The sequence below is a fragment of the Borostomias antarcticus genome (assembly GCF_949987555.1).
Source record: "Borostomias antarcticus genome assembly, contig: scaffold_79, whole genome shotgun sequence".
Taxonomy (NCBI): Eukaryota; Metazoa; Chordata; class Actinopteri; order Stomiiformes; family Stomiidae; genus Borostomias; species Borostomias antarcticus.
Genome location: NW_028175942.1, coordinates 142,437 through 162,500, shown reverse-complemented (window position 1 = coordinate 162,500; position 20,064 = coordinate 142,437). Strand labels below are relative to the sequence as shown.

Genomic DNA, 20,064 nt, shown 5'->3' with positions numbered 1-20,064 from the left:
GGTACAGTAACTGGGTTATTCGTGTACGTTCCCTGCTAGCAATGACAAGATACTGTCAGTTGAGGGAGGAAGGGGAGGAGCTAAATGGCTATTGGACTCTCATTGGATGGGCTTCTCATTTACCCATTCACACACACCATAGGCGGCAGCTGCCACGCGAGGTGCTAGCCTGCTCATTAGGAGCAATTTGGGGTTCAGTGTCTCGCCCGAGGACACTTCCGACATGTGGAGGCGGGATTCGGACCGCCGACCCTACGGTCACGGGACGACCCGCTCTACCACTGAGCCGTAGCCGACCTGCGGGTGGACGCTAGGGCTGTCCCAAAAAAAATCGAAGTTTGAAAAAAAATGTGAATATCTTTTTTTTTAAAAGAAGTTCAAACCTAAATTTGAGAGTTCGAATATTGTAATATTAATAAATAATATTATTTATCCAAAATGATGCAGTGATTTACATTAATAACAGAACATTTATAGGCTACAATTTATTTACGGGCAATAATCCAGACCCAGCACCTTATCGAGATGAAAGTTAACACCTCAGCGAGGGGTAACAGTGTTCACAGTACAATATTACAGTCAAGGGGTATTTTATTAGGCTATTATATTCATGAAAAATCGTTTAAAAAATAACATATAAATTTGAATATCGTTCAAACTTTACTAAATTAATTTGAATATATTCAAACTCAATATCGTGGCACTTTTGACAGCCCTAGTGGACGCATACAGTACCTGCATGCAGCAGTTGTCGATGATGATGTTCTCGTATTTGATTTTGGGGTAGAGCTCCGCCACCTCGGCGCAGCACTGCAGGAAGAGGCCGTCCGCTAGTTTCCTGTGGACAGACCGGGAGAAAAAACAAGTGTTCAAAAAATGATACAGTCCACCCTGGAAAATAGGTTTTCAATATAAAACAACCATTTGTTCATTCCCTGCTTAAAAGGCAGTGGGACAAGGGATATAATTATAATGGATATATTTTTAAGACAAATAAGATATTTTTCTAAACAAAAAAAACTATCTTCAACTGAGATCCACTCAAATCCATTTTGATCCAAGTCCAGGAAGCTGCCCAGAAGAGGAATGGGATCTCTGGTGACTCACATGATGTTGGCCTTGTGCACGGCGGTGACCTTGCTGCGACCTTTCTTGGTGGCGTAGTCGAACGCAAACTTGGCGATGCGCCGGGACTTCACCCTGGTGATGATCTTCAGACACTCGACGACCCCGGTGACACTCTGGCGCCGCCAAAAAACACGCCATGTACATCAGAGTACAACAACAACACAACATTTCTTCCTGGTCATGCTTAAACGTTTTTAATTTGCATTCATACTAAATTGTCATTCTTCATCTTAACGGTGGGTCCAACAAAGAAAACTATACGTTTCCTTTGTTTTTAAGGTAGTTATGAGTTCTCATGTTTTGAGTTAAATAAAGGCTAAAGCAGCTACGAGGAGTTTCACAGTTTGTGTTGATTTTAGCGGCACCTGTGGGCAAAAGCGGTAGTGTTTTCCCGGAAAGAAGACTGCATTTCCCATGAGCACCACCGCTTCTTGACGTAAATGGCCGGGTTTCCCGAACGAGTTAAGAAGCACAACTCCAAAGTACTTTTTAACTCCCATGCACAGGGTTGCTTAAGAAAGTTCCTTAAGAAGGTTCTTTATCGGGAAACCCGGCCAATATCTCTTGCCTAGCCCAGCATTCGTTTTGGAAGCCAGCAGAAAGACGGGCTACTGTAAACTTTGGAGGGCTACTGTAAACTCTGGAGGGCTACTGTAAACGGTGGAGAGCTACTGTAAACTCTGGAGGGCTACTGTAAACTCTGGAGGGCTACTGTAAACTCTGGAAGGCTACTGTAAACGGTGGAGAGCTACTGTAAACTTTGGAGAGCTACTGTAAACTTTGGAGAGCTACTGTAAACTGTGGAGGGCTACTGTAAACTCTGGAGGGCTACTGTAAACTCTGGAGGGCTACTGTAAACTCTGGAGAGCTACTGTAAACGGTGGAGGGCTACTGTAAACTCTGGAGGGCTACTGTAAACGGTGGAGAGCTACTGTAAACTCTGGAGGGCTACTGTAAACTCTGGAAGGCTACTGTAAACGGTGGAGGGCTACTGTAAACGGTGGAGGTGTACTGTAAACTTTGGAGGGCTACTGTAAACTTTGGAGGGCTACTGTAAACGGTGGAGGTGTACTGTAAACGGTGGAGGTGTACTGTAAACTTTGGAGGGCTACTGTAAACTCTGGAGGGCTACTGTAAACGGTGGAGGTGTACTGTAAACGGTGGAGGTGTACTGTAAACTTTGGAGGGCTACTGTAAACGGTGGAGGTGTACTGTAAACGGTGGAGGGCTACTGTAAACGGTGGAGGTGTACTGTAAACTTTGGAGGGCTACTGTAAACTCTGGAGGGCTACTGTAAACGGTGGAGGTGTATTGTAAACGGTGGAGGTGTACTGTAAACTCTGGAGGGCTACTGTAAACTCTGGAGGGCTACTGTAAACTCTGGAGGGCTACTGTAAACGGTGGAGAGCTACTGTAAACTCTGGAGGGCTACTGTAAACTCTGGAGGGCTACTGTAAACTTTGGAGGGCTACTGTAAACTTTGGAGGGCTACTGTAAACGGTGGAGGGCTACTGTAAACGGTGGAGGGCTACTGTAAACTTTGGAGGGCTACTGTAAACGGTGGAGGGCTACTATAAACTTTGGAGGGCTACTGTAAACGGTGGAGGTGTACTGTAAACGGTGGAGGTGTACTGTAAACGGTGGAGGTGTACTGTTAACTTTTGAGGGCTACTGTAAACGGTGGAGGGCTACTGTAAACTCTTGAGGGCTACTGTAAACGGTGGAGGGCTACTGTAAACGGTGGAGGGCTACTGTAAACGGTGGAGGGCTGCTGTAAACGGTGGAGGGCTGCTGTAAACGGTGGAGGGCTGCTGTAAACGGTGGAGGGCTACTGTAAACGGTGGAGGGCTACTGTAAACTCTGGAGGGCTACTGTAAACGGTGGAGGGCTACTGTAAACTCTGGAGGGCTACTGTAAACGGTGGAGGTGTACTGTAAATGGTGGAGGTGTACTGTAAACGGTGTACTGTAAACGGTGGAGGTGGACTGTAAACGGTGGAGGTGTACTGTAAATGGTGGAGGTGTACTGTAAACGGTGTACTGTAAACGGTGGAGGTGTACTGTAAACGGTGTACTGTAAACGGTGGAGGTGGACTGTAAACGGTGGAGGGCTACTGTAAACGGTGGAGGGCTACTGTAAACGGTGGCGGTGTACTGAGCTGTACCTCGTGCTCCAGAGCGCTGTACTCTCCCTCGGTCTGCTCGCGGATGACCACCATGTCCAGGTTGTTGTGGCGCGTGCTGTAGCCCGGCAGGCTGTTCACGTGCACCACGTTCACAAACAGGTCCAGCTTCCGCCTGGCCGCGAGAACCGGAGGAGGGTTGAGAAATGAGCCCGACGCCCCCAACACACACGTCATCACGCGGCGCTAGCGACGGACGATAGACCGCACCCTTACCTGAGGCGCATCTCATAGGAGGCCAGCTCCCCTTTGAACTCCATTGGGGTGTGAATCTTTCCTGCACATGCAGAGAAAAGTGGAATCAATTTTCCTTTGCTGGTTAGTTACCTCTACAAACACTATTAAACCTCCAAAATAATAACCCCACCCTCTTAACTTAGCTGAAAAACCTATCATTCTCCTCTTATCCTCAAATCAAGTCAAGTCAAGTCAATTTTATTTCTATAGCACATTTACAAACAGCTGACGCTGAACCAAAGTGCTGTACAGATAAAAGCAAAAGATATAAATACAAAAGCATAAGAATAGTGCAAATACAGATAAGTGCAAAGACACAGACAACAAAATAAAATAAAAATAAAAAATGCAGCAAATTACAAAATAAAGTAAAAAGGAACTAAAATGGCAATAATTGGGTTACCAGGGGGGCAGGCAGGAACTAGTCAAAGGTGAGGGAGAAGAGATGGGTTTTGAGGAGGGACTTGAATCCTCTGTCAGAACCGTTAGCTGTTCACTTCAGTCCTAAATTGATCACCGACTGCAGATGAGGACAGCGAGGCGAGGAGGGGGGAAGGGAACCTCCCCAGACCTGCCGGCCCTCTCGACTCACGGCCTCTTACCTTTCATGGCCACCCTGTTGGTCTTCATGGAGGCCAGCACCTCGTCCAGCTTCTCCTCACTCGCCATGTTCTGCACCTCGCTCAGGTGGAACTCCTCAAACTCCACGGGTACGTCGGCAGCCTGAGGGCAGCGAGAGAGAGAATCAATCAACCAATCAATCAATCAATCAACCAACCAATCAATCAATCAATCAATCAATCAATCAATCACCTTTATTAATCGGACACTGGTCCATATTAAAAAGCACATACAACAATATAAATACAAGACAGGGATACAAAAAAGGGTTTAAAACTCAGTGTAGAAGGCACTGGTACCAATATGTACCAGAGAGAATCAATCATACTTTATTTCAAACCTGCATGCAGATAACAAACACAGGACAGTACACACAACATGTAACAAACAATAGTAACAAACAATAGACAACAAGTAACAAACAATAGACCACAAGTAACAAACAATAGACAACACATAACAAACAATAGACAACAAGTAACAAACAATAGACAACAAGTAACAAACAATAGACAATGCATGATTTGAAGAGAAGGAGGGATAATTGAAAGAGGTGATGAAATGGACTATGCTACTAATCCTAATGTTGTGAATGTGATTAGGGAGATATGGTGAGGTTGAGAAAGTAGGGGGGGGGGATTATTTTAACATCTAGCAGATTTCACAATTGTTTTAACATCTAGCAGATTTCACAGAGAAAATATCTCTGGATGCTTGTTAATAAATCCAATTTAACATGGCGATGACATGTGCAGACTTTTACAACCGACGCACTGACAAGGGAATTAAGTTGAAGGTCCAGCTGATGGTACCTTGAACACATCCTTGACCGCGGTCATCAGCTCAGGTCCAACTCCGTCCCCAGGGACCATGGTCACTTTGAAGGTGGCGTCGGCGCGTGCCGGGGGCGCCTCGGGGCCACAGAGGCTGGCTGTACCACTTAATGGCCGGAAGGCCAGCTGCTGCCATCGGGGGCCAGTGAGGCCCTATTGACAAACGATAAGAGACACATTCAGTTTGTTTCATTTGTAAATGTTAACATTTGTGACACATTCGGCGAGTTTCAAGAATCATACAGTCCATGGCAAGTCCGACACAAGGCCAAACTACTTTTTATTGGCATTTCAGAGGTTATGCTAGAATGTTTGCACGCAATTTTCACTAATTCACATATGGGATGTGGCCGATGATTTGAAATCTAACATACGAGGGTCTGAAGGGATAGATGTGGCCCTCAGGGTAGTCTGAAGGGATAGATGTGGCCCTCAGGGTAGTCTGAAGGGATAGATGTGGCCCTCAGGGTAGTCTGAAGGGATAGATGTGGCCCTCAGGGTAGTCTGAAGGGATAGATGTGGCCCTCAGGGTAGTCTGAAGGGATAGATGTGGCCCTCAGGGTAGTCTGAAGGGATAGATGTGGCCCTCAGGGTAGTCTGAAGGGATAGATGTGGCCCTCAGGGTAGTCTGAAGGGATAGATGTGGCCCTCAGGGTAGTCTGAAGGGATAGATGTGGCCCTCAGGGTAGTCTGAAGGGATAGATGTGGCCCTCAGGGTAGTCTGAAGGGATAGATGTGGCCCTCAGGGTAGTCTGAAGGGATAGATGTGGCCCTCAGGGTAGTCTGAAGGGATAGATGTGGCCCTCAGGGTAGTCTGAAGAGATAGATGTGGCCCTCAAGTCACGTTAGTGCATCACTGACTAGCCAGTTGGCTTAGCTAGCTAGTTACCTGGCTGACCTACTAGCTGACATTCAGGTTACATGACAGGATTATAAACCAGTCCATACACTGTTCAAGGCAGAATACCATGTCTAGAAAACTAACGTAAGTTAGTTGTTAGCGAGCTGCATCCTCAACGTCATGACGTCATGACGTGAAAGGGAGCTAGCTGACGTTAGCCGCTTAGCTTCTTTAGCTAACAGCCTTCCGACCTCGCTAAGTCATCTCGTTGTTAGTGTCAATCACAATATAACGTGTTAACAAAGCACCTACAGTCACAACGACTACTCGCAGTTGACATGGTACACCTCTATGGGGTGTGATTAGTGCCAGCACACCATACTGAAACGCTTGACTTGCGCCTACTTAAGAAGACGCGATGACATCAAACGTCTAAACGCACGTGTATAATTTCCATTGACAAACAATGGAGAGACAGACGTCTCATAGCTGTAACGTACCTGTCACGCAGACGCTGTGCACATGTTGTTTACACGAATTGCGCATCGTGTGCGTGACGGCAACACTACAGGTTAGATGCGCCTCACATATGCGACACCAACACTACACATGACAGTTTGGTAAAATCATAGATGTACGTACGTACGTACGTCTTGTAATGTGTGCAGAAATTGCATAGCGACGTGTCAAACGTGCCAGTGCCTTGCTAGCGCAGCAGACGTGTTAGCGGCCGCACGTGTAAGATCAGTCCCTTTAAATCATAGCTGGTTCTAATCTCGTCCTTGCCCATTGCGAATGCATTCTCAATAAATGGAATTCGCACATGTTAAGCAACTTGTTTTTAATAAAGCCTAATATCTGAATGACTCTTTCTTCGCAATTTAAAACAAATGTTCAGATACACGTGTTTCTTGTCAATAGAGGGCGCTGCAGCACCGTCAGCACCAGTTCGAACAGCCACAACCTATTTGAAAATGTAGCGATAGTGGAGATAAAACGACACATATCTAGGAAAAGTTATGCAAGGAGGGTCCTGGAATTTGATTGAGTGCAAGTAAATATTCTTAATTTTTATTCAATATGGACAAATGAGCCCCGCTCGCAGCTTCTAGTGCCCGCTGACTTAACACGAGCGTGCAAACGTTACATGCATGTGCGCAAAAATGGCACGGCACTTTTGACACGTGACCCTCTGAGAATGCGAGCGACTCGTAACGCGTGCGTATATGCACGCCTATTAATCAGCTCGCCAAAGTACCTTTATACACGCAATGCAGGCGACGAAAGCACTGAGTGTTTGTTACGCTGGCACGAATCACACCCCATACACCTCTGACAGGTGTGTGAGCATCCCCTAACGACTCACCTTGGCCAAAGTTACGATACTCCCTCTCAAGGCGGCCGCCATGGTTGAATGTGGTGGAAGTGGACTTCTTTGACGGTCTGGCAGCCAGATGACCCCAACGCACGATACCGCCACCTAGTGGCACCGAGCAGCTATTTATCCTCATCATGGACAGGCCCCCACTCTGCAGGTGTTTAAATCACGCCTCAAAACTCACTTATATTCTTTGGCGTTTTCCTGACATGGCCTAAGAGACTTGTCCTTTTTCATGTGACATACTGCGTATGTTTTACTATGTGTTCTTTGTGTGTTATTGTTGTTTGACTTGTACAGCACTTTGGTCAACTTTGTTGTTTTTAAATGTGCTCTATAAATAAAATGGTATGGTATGGTATCATCTTGCCTGTAGCGGTGGCGTCGTGGCGAGCTAAGATCAACTTCAGGACACCCATCAGTCCAGAAGAGAGGATAGCCATGTGTCTCATGAAATATATAAAAGAATGACCTCTGACTAGTATTGTGGAGGCTAAACATACAAACTTACAAACTAACATGTTTATACAGATAGACCTATAGCCTAGTGATTATGTAGGTCAAATGGGAGGTGTGTAGAGAGGTTGTAGAGGTTATAGGTGGTATATGGAGCTGATATAACAATTAATTAACATTCTCTTTTTTGCTTCTTTGCTACAGACATCTAGCGAAGTGGGGACTCACAATCCGTTGTGTTTACGTGCATGGTAAGGCTTGGATATGAGTACCCCACACACACGAGGCTGGGGCAATTGATTTTTTTTCCTTTTTTATTTTATTGAAATTTAAGTTATACAGAAATTCTGCAACAATAGCCTACATGGCTGGGGCTAAATGTCCAAAATAGCACACCCCTATAAGCTCAAAATAGCTTATACCCCTATAAGCTCAAGCAGTTAATTCCCGGCATTCTGGTGGATTTTTATACATCAATTTGTGCTGGATTACTGTCTGCTGCTATCTAGCTAGATAGACTTGAATGCCAACATGACCATTTATTTTAGTAATTAATACATGTATGTAATAGTAATAGATTTTTTTAAAAGATATTTTTAGGCCATTTCTGCTTTATTGGGATAGGACAGTGTAGGTGACAGACAGGTAAAGTGGGAGAGAGAGAGAGAGAAAGACATGCAGCAAAGGCCGTGGGCCGGATTCGAACCCACACCCCTGCAGAAAGGACTAGCCTTTATATGGTAGGCTAAGCGCCCCAACCCATTGAGCTACCGGGGCACCCCAAGTAATACATTTATTAATACATTCATTTTCACTGGAGAGGGGCAGCAGGTGGCAGACCCCTCATCCATCCACGGTCACGTATCCAGAGTCAGTGACGGTGAATCCATCCACACATCCAAAACATAAAGCAGCGATGTCACCCCTAGAATCAGCACAACTACTGTTTGCGATATCCGACTTCGTCCCGTGCTACTCGTCTCTGTCGTCTGAGTGTGGCATCGCAAAACGTACGTTTTGCCGTGGTCGCATTTGTAAAACGACTTGGGATTTTTCCATTTGAAGTAGACCCCGTCCTGTCTCTGCAAACAGAAGCTGCTGGCGGCTGCAGGAGTTGTGACTGCAACGGTGTTCTGCGGGCAGTTGTCGACCTTCCTGGTTGATTTGGTGGTTTGTGTAGTAGTGGCTGTGAAGAATGTGTCCGGGTTCCAAGGTGGTTCAGCAGTGTTGTGGGAGGTGGATGAGAAGGTGCTACTGGGCAGCGTGACCTCCGACCTTTGCGTGGGTGATGTGAGCGGCGTCCAACCTAACGACAAGTATCAGGTGGTCAGTAATGAAAGCTAGTAGGCCTATAATAAAGGCTACACCTCTTAACAGTTCTGGAAGATTCTAACAGATCAGTCTCTTCTCATTTCATTGCGGACTTTCGGTAGGATTGAACCCATCCCAGATAGCAAGCGGATGTGTAATGATTCTGGGCCATATATGGGCCGGAACTAAGCCACAAGGGCCAGATCTGGCCTGTATATGGCCCAGATCCGCTTGCTATCTGGGATTCAAGTTCAAGTTTTGACCTCACCGATATTTAGCAGGGTCTTCAGGTGTGATATCAGTGGGTATCTGCCCTGTCCACAGAACGTCCCAGAAAAGTCGTCCATGGCCAGACTCCACACAAAGGCACCTCCAAACTGCTTATTCTTCAGATAGCTGACCTGTTGGGAAAGACAGCGGAAAGAGAAAGCTGCCAAAATTGAGAGAGAAAATATTGGGAATTACACTTTTTTTCCCCCACAAGCATCCCTCCCTCTTGCTATCCCTCCAGATAGCAAGCGGATCTGGGCCATATACAGGCCAGATCTGGCCCTTGTGGCTTAGTTCCGGCCCATTTATGGCCCAGAATCATTACACATCCGCTTGCTATCTGGGTCTGTCATAACCACTGACGCATACTTTAAGTTGCAGATAAAATAAACACGTATATACAAAGAATATCACAGGATACACTAATATATCCAAACACCTTGTGAGAATCCTACCTTAGCAGTGTAGCTCTGCTGATTGTCGTAACCCACCCAATTATCCCCCTTGACAGCGTATGGGACGCTCTGTCTGTCCACCCACTGGACAGAAGTCCCTATGAGGAACGAGCAGATCTGGGGGGGGGGGGAAGACGACAGGGGACACGCGTCAAATCGACTGCCGTCCAGTCGATATGGCTTAGCGACATCTGCGTGCTGTTTGTGAGGTTATCCTGTAGTCTGTCCACTGCGCTATTAGAGGGGTCAAATGAATCACTGAGAGAAAGGAGAGAGAGAGAGAGATGAAAGGAGGGATGGAGATAAAGAGGGAGACAGAGAGAAAGAAACCCAGATAGCAAGCGGATCTGGGCCATATACAGGCCAGATCTGGCCCTTGTGGGTTAGTTACGGCCCATATATGGCCCAGAATCATTACACATCCGCTTGCTATCTGGGAAGAGAGAGCTTGAGGGAAGGAGGGAGGGAGAGAAAGAGAGACAAGAGACGGCAGGAGGGAGAGAGAGAGAGAGATCAACCTCTATCTGACCTCATAGTAGGCCCAGAGGCCCATCTCCTGGGTGTAGGGGCCGGGGGTCGCCGGGCCACTGACCGGTACTCCCACCCCTGTCTCTGCTGACGAGAGGGTGTAGGAGCGTCCGTAGCTGGGGAACCCAATCAACAGCTTCCCCACTGGAGCCCCTCGGTCTCGCTGGCTGTCCCGTCCTGTCCCCTCCTGTCCCCTCCTGTCCCCTGTGTCCTGTCCCGTCCTGTCCCCTGTGTCCTGTCCCCTCCTGTCCCCTGTGTCCTGTCCCCTCCTGTCCCCTCCTGTCCCCTGTGTCCTGTCCCCTCCTGTCCCCTGTGTCCTGTCCCCTCCTGTCCCCTGTGTCCTGTCCCCTCCTGTCCCCTCCTGTCCCCTCCTGTCCCCTGTGTCCTGTCCCCTCCTGTCCCCTCCTGTCCCCTCCTGTCCCCTCCTGTCCCCTGTGTCCTGTCCCCTGTGTCCTGTCCCCTCCTGTCCCCTCCTGTCCCCTGTGTCCTGTCCCCTCCTGTCCCCTGTGTCCTGTCCCCTCCTGTCCCCTGTGTCCTGTCCCCTGTGTCCTGTCCCCTCCTGTCCCCTCCTGTCCCCTCCTGTCCCCTGTGTCCTGTCCCCTCCTGTCCCCTCCTGTCCCCTGTGTCCTGTCCCCTCCTGTCCCCTGTGTCCTGTCCCCTCCTGTCCCCTGTGTCCTGTCCCCTCCTGTCCCCTGTGTCCTGTCCCCTCCTGTCCCCTCCTGTCCCCTGTGTCCTGTCCCCTCCTGTCCCCTCCTGTCCCCTGTGTCCTGTCCCCTGTGTCCTGTCCCCTGTGTCCTGTCCCCTCCTGTCCCCTCCTGTCCCCTGTGTCCTGTCCCCTCCTGTCCCCTGTGTCCTGTCCCCTGTGTCCTGTCCCCTCCTGTCCCCTCCTGTCCCCTCCTGTCCCCTGTGTCCTGTCCCCTCCTGTCCCCTCCTGTCCCCTGTGTCCTGTCCCCTCCTGTCCCCTGTGTCCTGTCCCCTCCTGTCCCCTGTGTCCTGTCCCCTGTGTCCTGTCCCCTCCTGTCCCCTCCTGTCCCCTCCTGTCCCCTGTGTCCTGTCCCCTCCTGTCCCCTGTGTCCTGTCCCCTCCTGTCCCCTGTGTCCTGTCCCGTCCTGTCCCCTGTGTCCTGTCCCCTCCTGTCCCCTGTGTCCTGTCCCCTCCTGTCCCCTCCTGTCCCCTGTGTCCTGTCCCCTCCTGTCCCCTGTGTCCTGTCCCCTCCTGTCCCCTCCTGTCCCCTCCTGTCCCCTGTGTCCTGTCCCCTCCTGTCCCCTGTGTCCTGTCCCCTCCTGTCCCCTCCTGTCCCCTCCTGTCCCCTCCTGTCCCCTGTGTCCTGTCCCCTCCTGTCCCCTGTGTCCTGTCCCCTCCTGTCCCCTGTGTCCTGTCCCCTCCTGTCCCCTCCTGTCCCCTGTGTCCTGTCCCCTCCTGTCCCCTGTGTCCTGTCCCCTCCTGTCCCCTGTGTCCTGTCCCCTCCTGTCCCCTCCTGTCCCCTGTGTCCTGTCCCCTGTGTCCTGTCCCCTCCTGTCCCCTCCTGTCCCCTGTGTCCTGTCCCCTCCTGTCCCCTGTGTCCTGTCCCCTGTGTCCTGTCCCCTCCTGTCCCCTCCTGTCCCCTCCTGTCCCCTGTGTCCTGTCCCCTGTGTCCTGTCCCCTGTGTCCTGTCCCCTCCTGTCCCCTCCTGTCCCCTCCTGTCCCCTCCTGTCCCCTGTGTCCTGTCCCCTGTGTCCTGTCCCCTCCTGTCCCCTCCTGTCCCCTGTGTCCTGTCCCCTCCTGTCCCCTGTGTCCTGTCCCCTCCTGTCCCCTGTGTCCTGTCCCCTGTGTCCTGTCCCCTCCTGTCCCCTCCTGTCCCCTGTGTCCTGTCCCCTCCTGTCCCCTCCTGTCCCCTGTGTCCTGTCCCCTCCTGTCCCCTGTGTCCTGTCCCCTCCTGTCCCCTGTGTCCTGTCCCCTCCTGTCCCCTGTGTCCTGTCCCCTCCTGTCCCCTCCTGTCCCCTGTGTCCTGTCCCCTCCTGTCCCCTCCTGTCCCCTGTGTCCTGTCCCCTGTGTCCTGTCCCCTGTGTCCTGTCCCCTGTGTCCTGTCCCCTCCTGTCCCCTCCTGTCCCCTGTGTCCTGTCCCCTCCTGTCCCCTGTGTCCTGTCCCCTGTGTCCTGTCCCCTCCTGTCCCCTCCTGTCCCCTCCTGTCCCCTGTGTCCTGTCCCCTCCTGTCCCCTCCTGTCCCCTGTGTCCTGTCCCCTCCTGTCCCCTGTGTCCTGTCCCCTCCTGTCCCCTGTGTCCTGTCCCCTGTGTCCTGTCCCCTCCTGTCCCCTCCTGTCCCCTCCTGTCCCCTGTGTCCTGTCCCCTCCTGTCCCCTGTGTCCTGTCCCCTGTGTCCTGTCCCCTGTGTCCTGTCCCCTCCTGTCCCCTCCTGTCCCCTGTGTCCTGTCCCCTCCTGTCCCCTGTGTCCTGTCCCCTCCTGTCCCCTCCTGTCCCCTCCTGTCCCCTGTGTCCTGTCCCCTCCTGTCCCCTGTGTCCTGTCCCCTCCTGTCCCCTCCTGTCCCCTCCTGTCCCCTGTGTCCTGTCCCCTCCTGTCCCCTCCTGTCCCCTCCTGTCCCCTGTGTCCTGTCCCCTCCTGTCCCCTGTGTCCTGTCCCCTCCTGTCCCCTCCTGTCCCCTGTGTCCTGTCCCCTCCTGTCCCCTGTGTGCTGTCCCCTCCTGTCCCCTCCTGTCCCCTGTGTCCTGTCCCCTCCTGTCCCCTGTGTCCTGTCCCCTCCTGTCCCCTCCTGTCCCCTCCTGTCCCCTGTGTCCTGTCCCCTGTGTCCTGTCCCCTCCTGTCCCCTCCTGTCCCCTGTGTCCTGTCCCCTCCTGTCCCCTGTGTCCTGTCCCCTGTGTCCTGTCCCCTCCTGTCCCCTCCTGTCCCCTCCTGTCCCCTCCTGTCCCCTGTGTCCTGTCCCCTCCTGTCCCCTGTGTCCTGTCCCCTCCTGTCCCCTGTGTCCTGTCCCCTGTGTCCTGTCCCCTCCTGTCCCCTCCTGTCCCCTCCTGTCCCCTCCTGTCCCCTGTGTCCTGTCCCCTCCTGTCCCCTGTGTCCTGTCCCCTCCTGTCCCCTCCTGTCCCCTCCTGTCCCCTGTGTCCTGTCCCCTGTGTCCTGTCCCCTCCTGTCCCCTCCTGTCCCCTGTGTACTGTATGATTGTGTGGCTTGTTTCCATCCCAGTATTCTGACAGGATACACAGTGAATCCTTAGAATGGGATGGAAAAAATCGACCCCACATTTAATCAGTAGTGCATGCTGACATCATGCTGCATCATCATCATCACCACACATGATTTTAGTCCATGCTGCTCAAAACTAGTCAACATAACAACACATGACCGCACCACCCAGACAGGCTTCAGTTACCCAGCGGAGGTTTCAAGCCCATAGTCCATACTCTACCTTCCAGTCTGCCTGAAGAGCCAAACCAACACCAGGTTTAAGTCAACAAACGGTACAAGGTAGAGGGAAAGTCAATATTTTTTGACAAACATCATTACAATAATAATACAAGAAGTCAACTTTTTGTAACCAAACACATGCTGTACAGGTCCGCTGACTCACCATAGAAGTGTCCGAAGCCCATGCTGATGGCGATGACCAGCGCCAGCAGGATGCATTTGTTGAGGGTGCCGCTGGCGCGACCTGAGGGACGAGGAGCTGCGCGCGGCTCCTGCTGCGCCTCCTGCTGCTGCTCCTCCTCCTCCTGGTGCGCCTCCTCCTCCTCTCTCTCACTGTGGCCGGACTCCTGGGCTTCCTCCTCGGGCTCGGCCGCGGAGCTGGTGGTGCTCTTCCTCGCTCTGCGCCTCCTCACTACGGGGGTCACCTGACCCACGGCCTCGTCCTCACTGCTGCTGGAGTCTGCCACCACAGGCTGCTCCAATGGGAACACCACACACACACACACACACACACACACACACACACACACACACACACACACACACACACACACACACACAGGTTGGAAATGATGGTATGTGAAGCATTACTATTGGTCCAATCAGTGTAAGTAGTGTTTCAAACAACCTTTGCTGGTAAACCATGCTGATAAACCATGCTGATAAACCATGCTGTTACGAATACCCAATTTCCCCTACATGTCTTGCTATATTATAATCAAACTCAGAATTGCTATTAGAAAACCAAGCTTCCACATGATTGCTGCAAAGCAAATGTAATTATGCTTTAGTTTTGCAAAACATGAACCAAAACCCTGAACAGAAGGGCCCTTGTTAAAGGGAAAATGCAAATGCCAAGGTCCTCTCAACCTCGGGGGGGTGGGGTGGGGGGGTGAAGCAATCCAGCTTGGAAAACATTTCTCTCATTAGATTCAATCAAACACTAATAGAGACTGATTGCAAAATGTGATTAGGAAATCCCTTGGTAACGGGAGCAACATGTGAGGATGAGTAAACAACAAGTCAACAGTATCAGGTTTACTATGGTCACATCATGAGCAGAGGGCTGACCCCTGAGCCTGGCCCCATATCTGACACTGAGTGACTATCACAATAAACTCATTATGCATAATATATGGATTAGAAACTAACCGTTTTATTTGAGGAATTACCTCAAAGTTGGGTTTTGTTATGCCTACATCTGATCAGACAGCAGAGCTGGCAAAGGTTCACTGGGGTTTCCGGTTATAAAACACACACACACACACACACACACACACACACACACCCCCAAGCCCAAATACCACAAGTGTTTTGTTGCACGCAATAGCTTGGCGGTTGCAACACCCCTCAAAAAGAGGCCGAGCTTGTTTACATCCTCAGACAGCAGCTTGTCACGGTTAGGCTTGCAGTGTATTGAGCAAGACAAGCGTACTATCATATTCACACCACCAGCACCACCTGAGAGAGGGGAGCTGCCAGACAGCTGGCATTTCAGATGGCAGCCAAAGTCCCATAGAGTCTGTGGAACCTTCCAGGAACTCAGCACCAAACCTGCTTTAGGGACAAGGGCGGAAGGCGAGGTCAAACAGGACAACAAACACAGAACGTTTCCACCTTCCTCCAGGAGGAAGTGTTCTGTGTTAGTTACGCCGTTTGTCCCACCCCAGTGTTGTGGTGATGTCGGTTGTGCCGAAGGCGTGTTCAGCATCCTACCTGTCTCCGCTGTGCTGAAGGTGTACTGGCTGCTGGAGGAGGTGCCCAGGTACAGCTCCTCGCTGCCCGGGGCCTCCCCCGCCTCCTCAGCCTCCGCCTGCTCCTCCCAGGGCCCCAGGTCCGCCTCCCTCACGTCCCCCAGGGTCACGATGTCAGAGTGGTCACTGGAGGAGCACAGGGTCACATGCTCGTCCCCCGCCGCCTCGCCGGCCGCCTGCAGGAGATATGTTCCAGATGGTTGGCATGGGGACCATGGGTACCACGGCATGGGGGTTCAGAGACACTCTGCAGGCCCTCAAATGGGTTTTGCTCAGTCTTCATACCTCAGAGGCAGACAAGGTGGAATCTAAGGTTTCTTCTTCCTTCAAAGTGTTCTCATGTGACGTCTCACCCCTCTCCTCAGATCCCTCAGCTGAAACAATTAAACATTTAACAACATTCACCAACAATCATGAAATATTCTATTTAACTGGAATAGTAATGTCTCTTCCCATACATAGCACTATTAGTAGGAGTGTGATATTAGTAGGAGTGTGATATTAGTAGGAGTGTGATACTAGTAGGAGTGTGATATTAGTAGGAGTGTGATACTAGTAGGAGTGTGATATTAGAGTTTATACATCGGTGGTGTGACAGCAACATGGAGGCCAGTGAAAATGATACTATGGTTAGCCCTACTTCTTCTTTTTCATGTGTTACTTCATACAAATTATAATATATGCCCTTAGAACAATAGTGTGATGACGACCCATTCAGAAACAATGTCCTAGGGCACAGCCATCGAAATGTCATACAAATTATAACTGTTAAGCTCTTCGAACAATAGTTGGATGTCGACCATCCGTTCTTAACAGCAGTATTTGTTAGACATGTCTTCATCGTGTCGGAAAAGGGACGAATATCAGCATGTCTACCAGGGCTCATGTTTACATCGCTGCCGATCGGAACTGGAGCCAATAAAACAGTGTCTATTGCAGTCATTTGTTCCGGGACTGAATGCCAATTGTAATCTTTCACACTTAAGACAAAAGCCAGACATTAGTAGGTGTTGACGAGTATGCATCAATAATTTAAAAAAACACACACACACACACAAAACTGTGACTTTGATCATTTCAACATTTCAATGGTGACTTAATCTGTGGACAAACCCTAAAACGGTGCATCCTAACTAGGCCAAGGCTGGGCATGTGGTTCCTACCTATACAGGAGGCTGGCTGATCCTGTAGCTCTGGCCCCAGCATTGGAGCACTCTCTGGGAGGTCAATCCCACATTCCAGCCCCTTCTCGGATCCCAGGGTCTCAATATCTGAACCCTAGTAAACACAACAGAGCCTGTTAACACACCATGTGGTGAGAAAGGACCAGAAAGGCTTCCCATGCTGGGAGGCATCCTTATCAGAATCAAACTTCACCTAGTTCCCGATGAGATAAGTCCTTCTATTTTAGTTCTATTTTAGACAAGCCCTCTGTTTAACTTTTTATCTAAAAGGACTCAGTGGGTCTTGAGACTGTCAGGCACAAACAGGCAAGAGAAACAGTAAAGACATGAAGAGTAAAAACAATATCTTACCTCATTACTTATGAGGGTCCATCCACAAGATGACTCTGTGTCACTGGAGCTCTCTGACAGCTGCTTGAAAACAATGGGGTTCACAGTTAGGGACCTGTATTCAAATAACCCTGAGAGAATCATTTCAAATGATCAAATTCAAAATTAACCAGTCTTCATGCAACCGTTGTTCATGTATCTTAAATGAGAATACTTTGAGACACTGTAAGAAAGCACCCGGTCAGCACATATCAGTAGCATGCTCCCATATGGACAGAATGTCACGATGACCTCTTTACTAATGCATGATTGCTGTCTGGGATCGACAAATGCCCCAACTTTGTCCCAGTTCATGGCAGGATTATTATAGTTTTGTGTTTTGCCAAATGTTTTTATTTTTTACTTGTTTTCCATATACATGTTCAGATTCAGTTTAGTTTCACTTAGTTTCCATTCTTGCGTTGGGGTTTTAGTTATACATATAGTGTTTATATTATTTCGTTTAGATTTTAATTTCAGTAGTCTTCGAGAAATAATGTTTGTAGGCTACAATGCTTTTAAGTGAAGTAAATCTTCAAATAAGGCCACACGGTGTCAGTAGCCCTCGGTTAAAAACATCATGCATTCATTTAGTTTATTTTTATTAGGAGGTTAATTTTAGTTTCGTATTATACAATAATAACCTTGATTTATGGGTTGAACCCTAACCTTAACCCATGCTGTAAAAATAATTGTAACTCGACGTTACTAAAAGGCTGCCGTTATTACGCCCACTCACGGGACAGGGGACCTGGAGGCTTCAGGCCTCGCGTTAGCTGGCACCCCTGGCTTCAGGCCTCGCGTTAGCTGGCACCCCTGGCTTCAGGCCTCGCGTTAGCTGGCACCCCTGGCTTCAGGCCTCGCGTTAGCTGGCACCCCTGGCTTCAGGCCTCGCGTTAGCTGGCACCCCTGGCTTCAGGCCTCGCGTTAGCTGGCACCCCTGGCTTCAGGCCTCGCGTTAGCTGGCACCCCTGGCTTCAGGCCTCGCGTTAGCTGGCACCCCTGGCTTCAGGCCTCGCGTTAGCTGGCACCCCTGGCTTCAGGCCTCGCGTTAGCTGGCACCCCTGGCTTCAGGCCTCGCGTTAGCTGGCACCCCTGGCTTCAGGCCTCGCGTTAGCTGGCACCCCTGGCTTCAGGCCTCGCGTTAGCTGGCACCCCTGGCTTCAAGCCTCGCTGCTTGTATGAGTCTGACTGCACAAGCTGCACTGCGCTTCATCCTTCTCTGTTCCTGGCAGCATAGAGAATGATGCTGCTGCTGACCACAGCGTCACTGAGTAGAATTCAATATCAAATTGTCCCTCTAATAACGAAATTAAAACAAATGTGACAGCATGTCGAACAGACAAATAAAAAAGAGCGAACAGAATATACCACACTCGATCAAAACATTGCTTGCTTACATTTGGCACAAGGATATTAGGTATTAGGCATTCATATTAGGCAGCAGCTGCCTGCCTATCCATAGATATGCTTGTCCATACAGTAGATATGCCTATCCATAGATATGCTTGTCCATAGATATGCTTGTCCATAGATATGCTTGTCCATAGATATGCTTGTCCATAGATATGCTTGTCCATAGATATGCTTGTCCATAGATATGCTTGTCCATAGATATGCTTGTCCATAGGCGCCGGCACTTCTCGTTCTTGTGAATTCCATTCACTTGAAGAGAGCTTGTGCGACACATATTTTGCATAACTAGTGTTCCTATACTTTCTAATTGGTCTTGATAGATTTCAAGATAGATAGATTTCCCTCAGTCCTCGATTCAAGAAATGAACTGTTACAGTAATACAGTAACGTTATAGATAGGTGTTTTGATGATTAAATCTTAAATAAATAGCCTTGGCAACAATAATTACCGTGGTAGACGATCTCAACGTCCAAAACAATTAGCTCACTGTGACTTGGTAACGTGCATAGTTTGGGATGGTCCGTAAAAGAGGCGGCGTGTATTGCACTCGATTCATATTAGAACATATAGTATAATATATATATATATTATAGACTTTCCCGCGAACATGTCAAACAAAACGCAGAACAATGGCGTTGTAAGACCCAAGAGTGTATCGGACCGAGTCGTTTGCTCCTTCAGCGTTTGAACGAGACGAAAAACTAGGAAGAGGTCTAAAAAGGGGGCATACAGTATAAGGACAAGTATTCAAGGTAGCCGAATTCTAATGTCGGTTTCATAATATACAATGGAAAAGCAAGTGATTAAAATAATTCACATGTTATATGTGTGCACCCTACCATAGTATCTATCTTAAATAGAACCATAAGGCTTTATGTGGTATGCTACTGTATGTCATGAATATACAACGGCTCTTGTGAAATATTCCACTGAACGAAAAAAGAATGCTATTAACCGGTAATGGAGATTTCAAATTAACGTTTCTGTTCCGGAACAGTTAAAGATGATTATGTTTTTGTTTCCATTTTTGCTTCTAGCAAAATATCATTCGGTTCTGGTTTTCGTTTTCACTTCTTGAATCCCTGATGCACGAGCGCACACACACACACACACACACACACACACACACACACACACACACACACACACACACACACAGGCACACAGAGCTTAAAGGATTAACATGGTCATTTTCACTTTTTTTGAGTTTGAACGTGCTATTTGCACAATAGGACATAGAAGAAACACAATAAAAACATTAAATATATCCGTTTTGTCGTTTTTGAGAAACTGGAAGCGTAACATTTTCAGTCCAATTTGACTCGGGGTAAAAATACTCCGAATTCGTGACGTTTTTCCCATTCTTGGCGTCACCCTAAAGTTTGAAAATCCCTCCTCCACTCCCCTGCACCCGCCTCCAACAGAAACCTGTCTGCCTCCCGCACCTGCTGTCTTTGCGCCGTTTCACCATCTATCGAACACGGTAAGGCAGCTCTGAACCCTTTCTCATCTTGAGAACAATTGAATAGTTGCAGTCTCAATGATGACCACCTCTTATTTTAATATAATTTGTACATTTTATAGTCCTAATTGTATTGGTGGTTGTCATACACATTGGGAAGTTTTTAACCATGATCGTGTCTGATTAGTAGCCAACCTAGCTAATGTTAGATAAACGAACCATAACGTTAGCTGTAATTGGCAA

General features: G+C 49.2%; 1 protein-coding gene across 1 annotated transcript in view; it reads right to left on the bottom strand.

The window, feature by feature from the left end:
* LOC311329004 (isocitrate dehydrogenase [NAD] subunit beta, mitochondrial-like) overlaps window positions 1-7,256 on the bottom strand; it is a gene marked incomplete at its 3' end in the record, with an annotated part of 9,555 nt that extends 2,299 nt beyond the window's left edge. Inside the window, exons 1-7 of the mRNA XM_084462891.1 lie at window positions 7,209-7,256; window positions 4,981-5,154; window positions 4,150-4,270; window positions 3,527-3,587; window positions 3,293-3,425; window positions 1,108-1,241; window positions 736-838 (exon numbers count right to left, since the gene is read on the bottom strand). Of these exons, the coding sequence (XP_084319017.1) occupies window positions 736-838; window positions 1,108-1,241; window positions 3,293-3,425; window positions 3,527-3,587; window positions 4,150-4,270; window positions 4,981-5,154; window positions 7,209-7,250 (768 nt within the window). The 5' untranslated portion in view covers window positions 7,251-7,256. The remainder of the gene's footprint in view (window positions 1-735; window positions 839-1,107; window positions 1,242-3,292; window positions 3,426-3,526; window positions 3,588-4,149; window positions 4,271-4,980; window positions 5,155-7,208) is intronic.
* Between the last annotated feature and the right edge of the window lie 12,808 nt (window positions 7,257-20,064).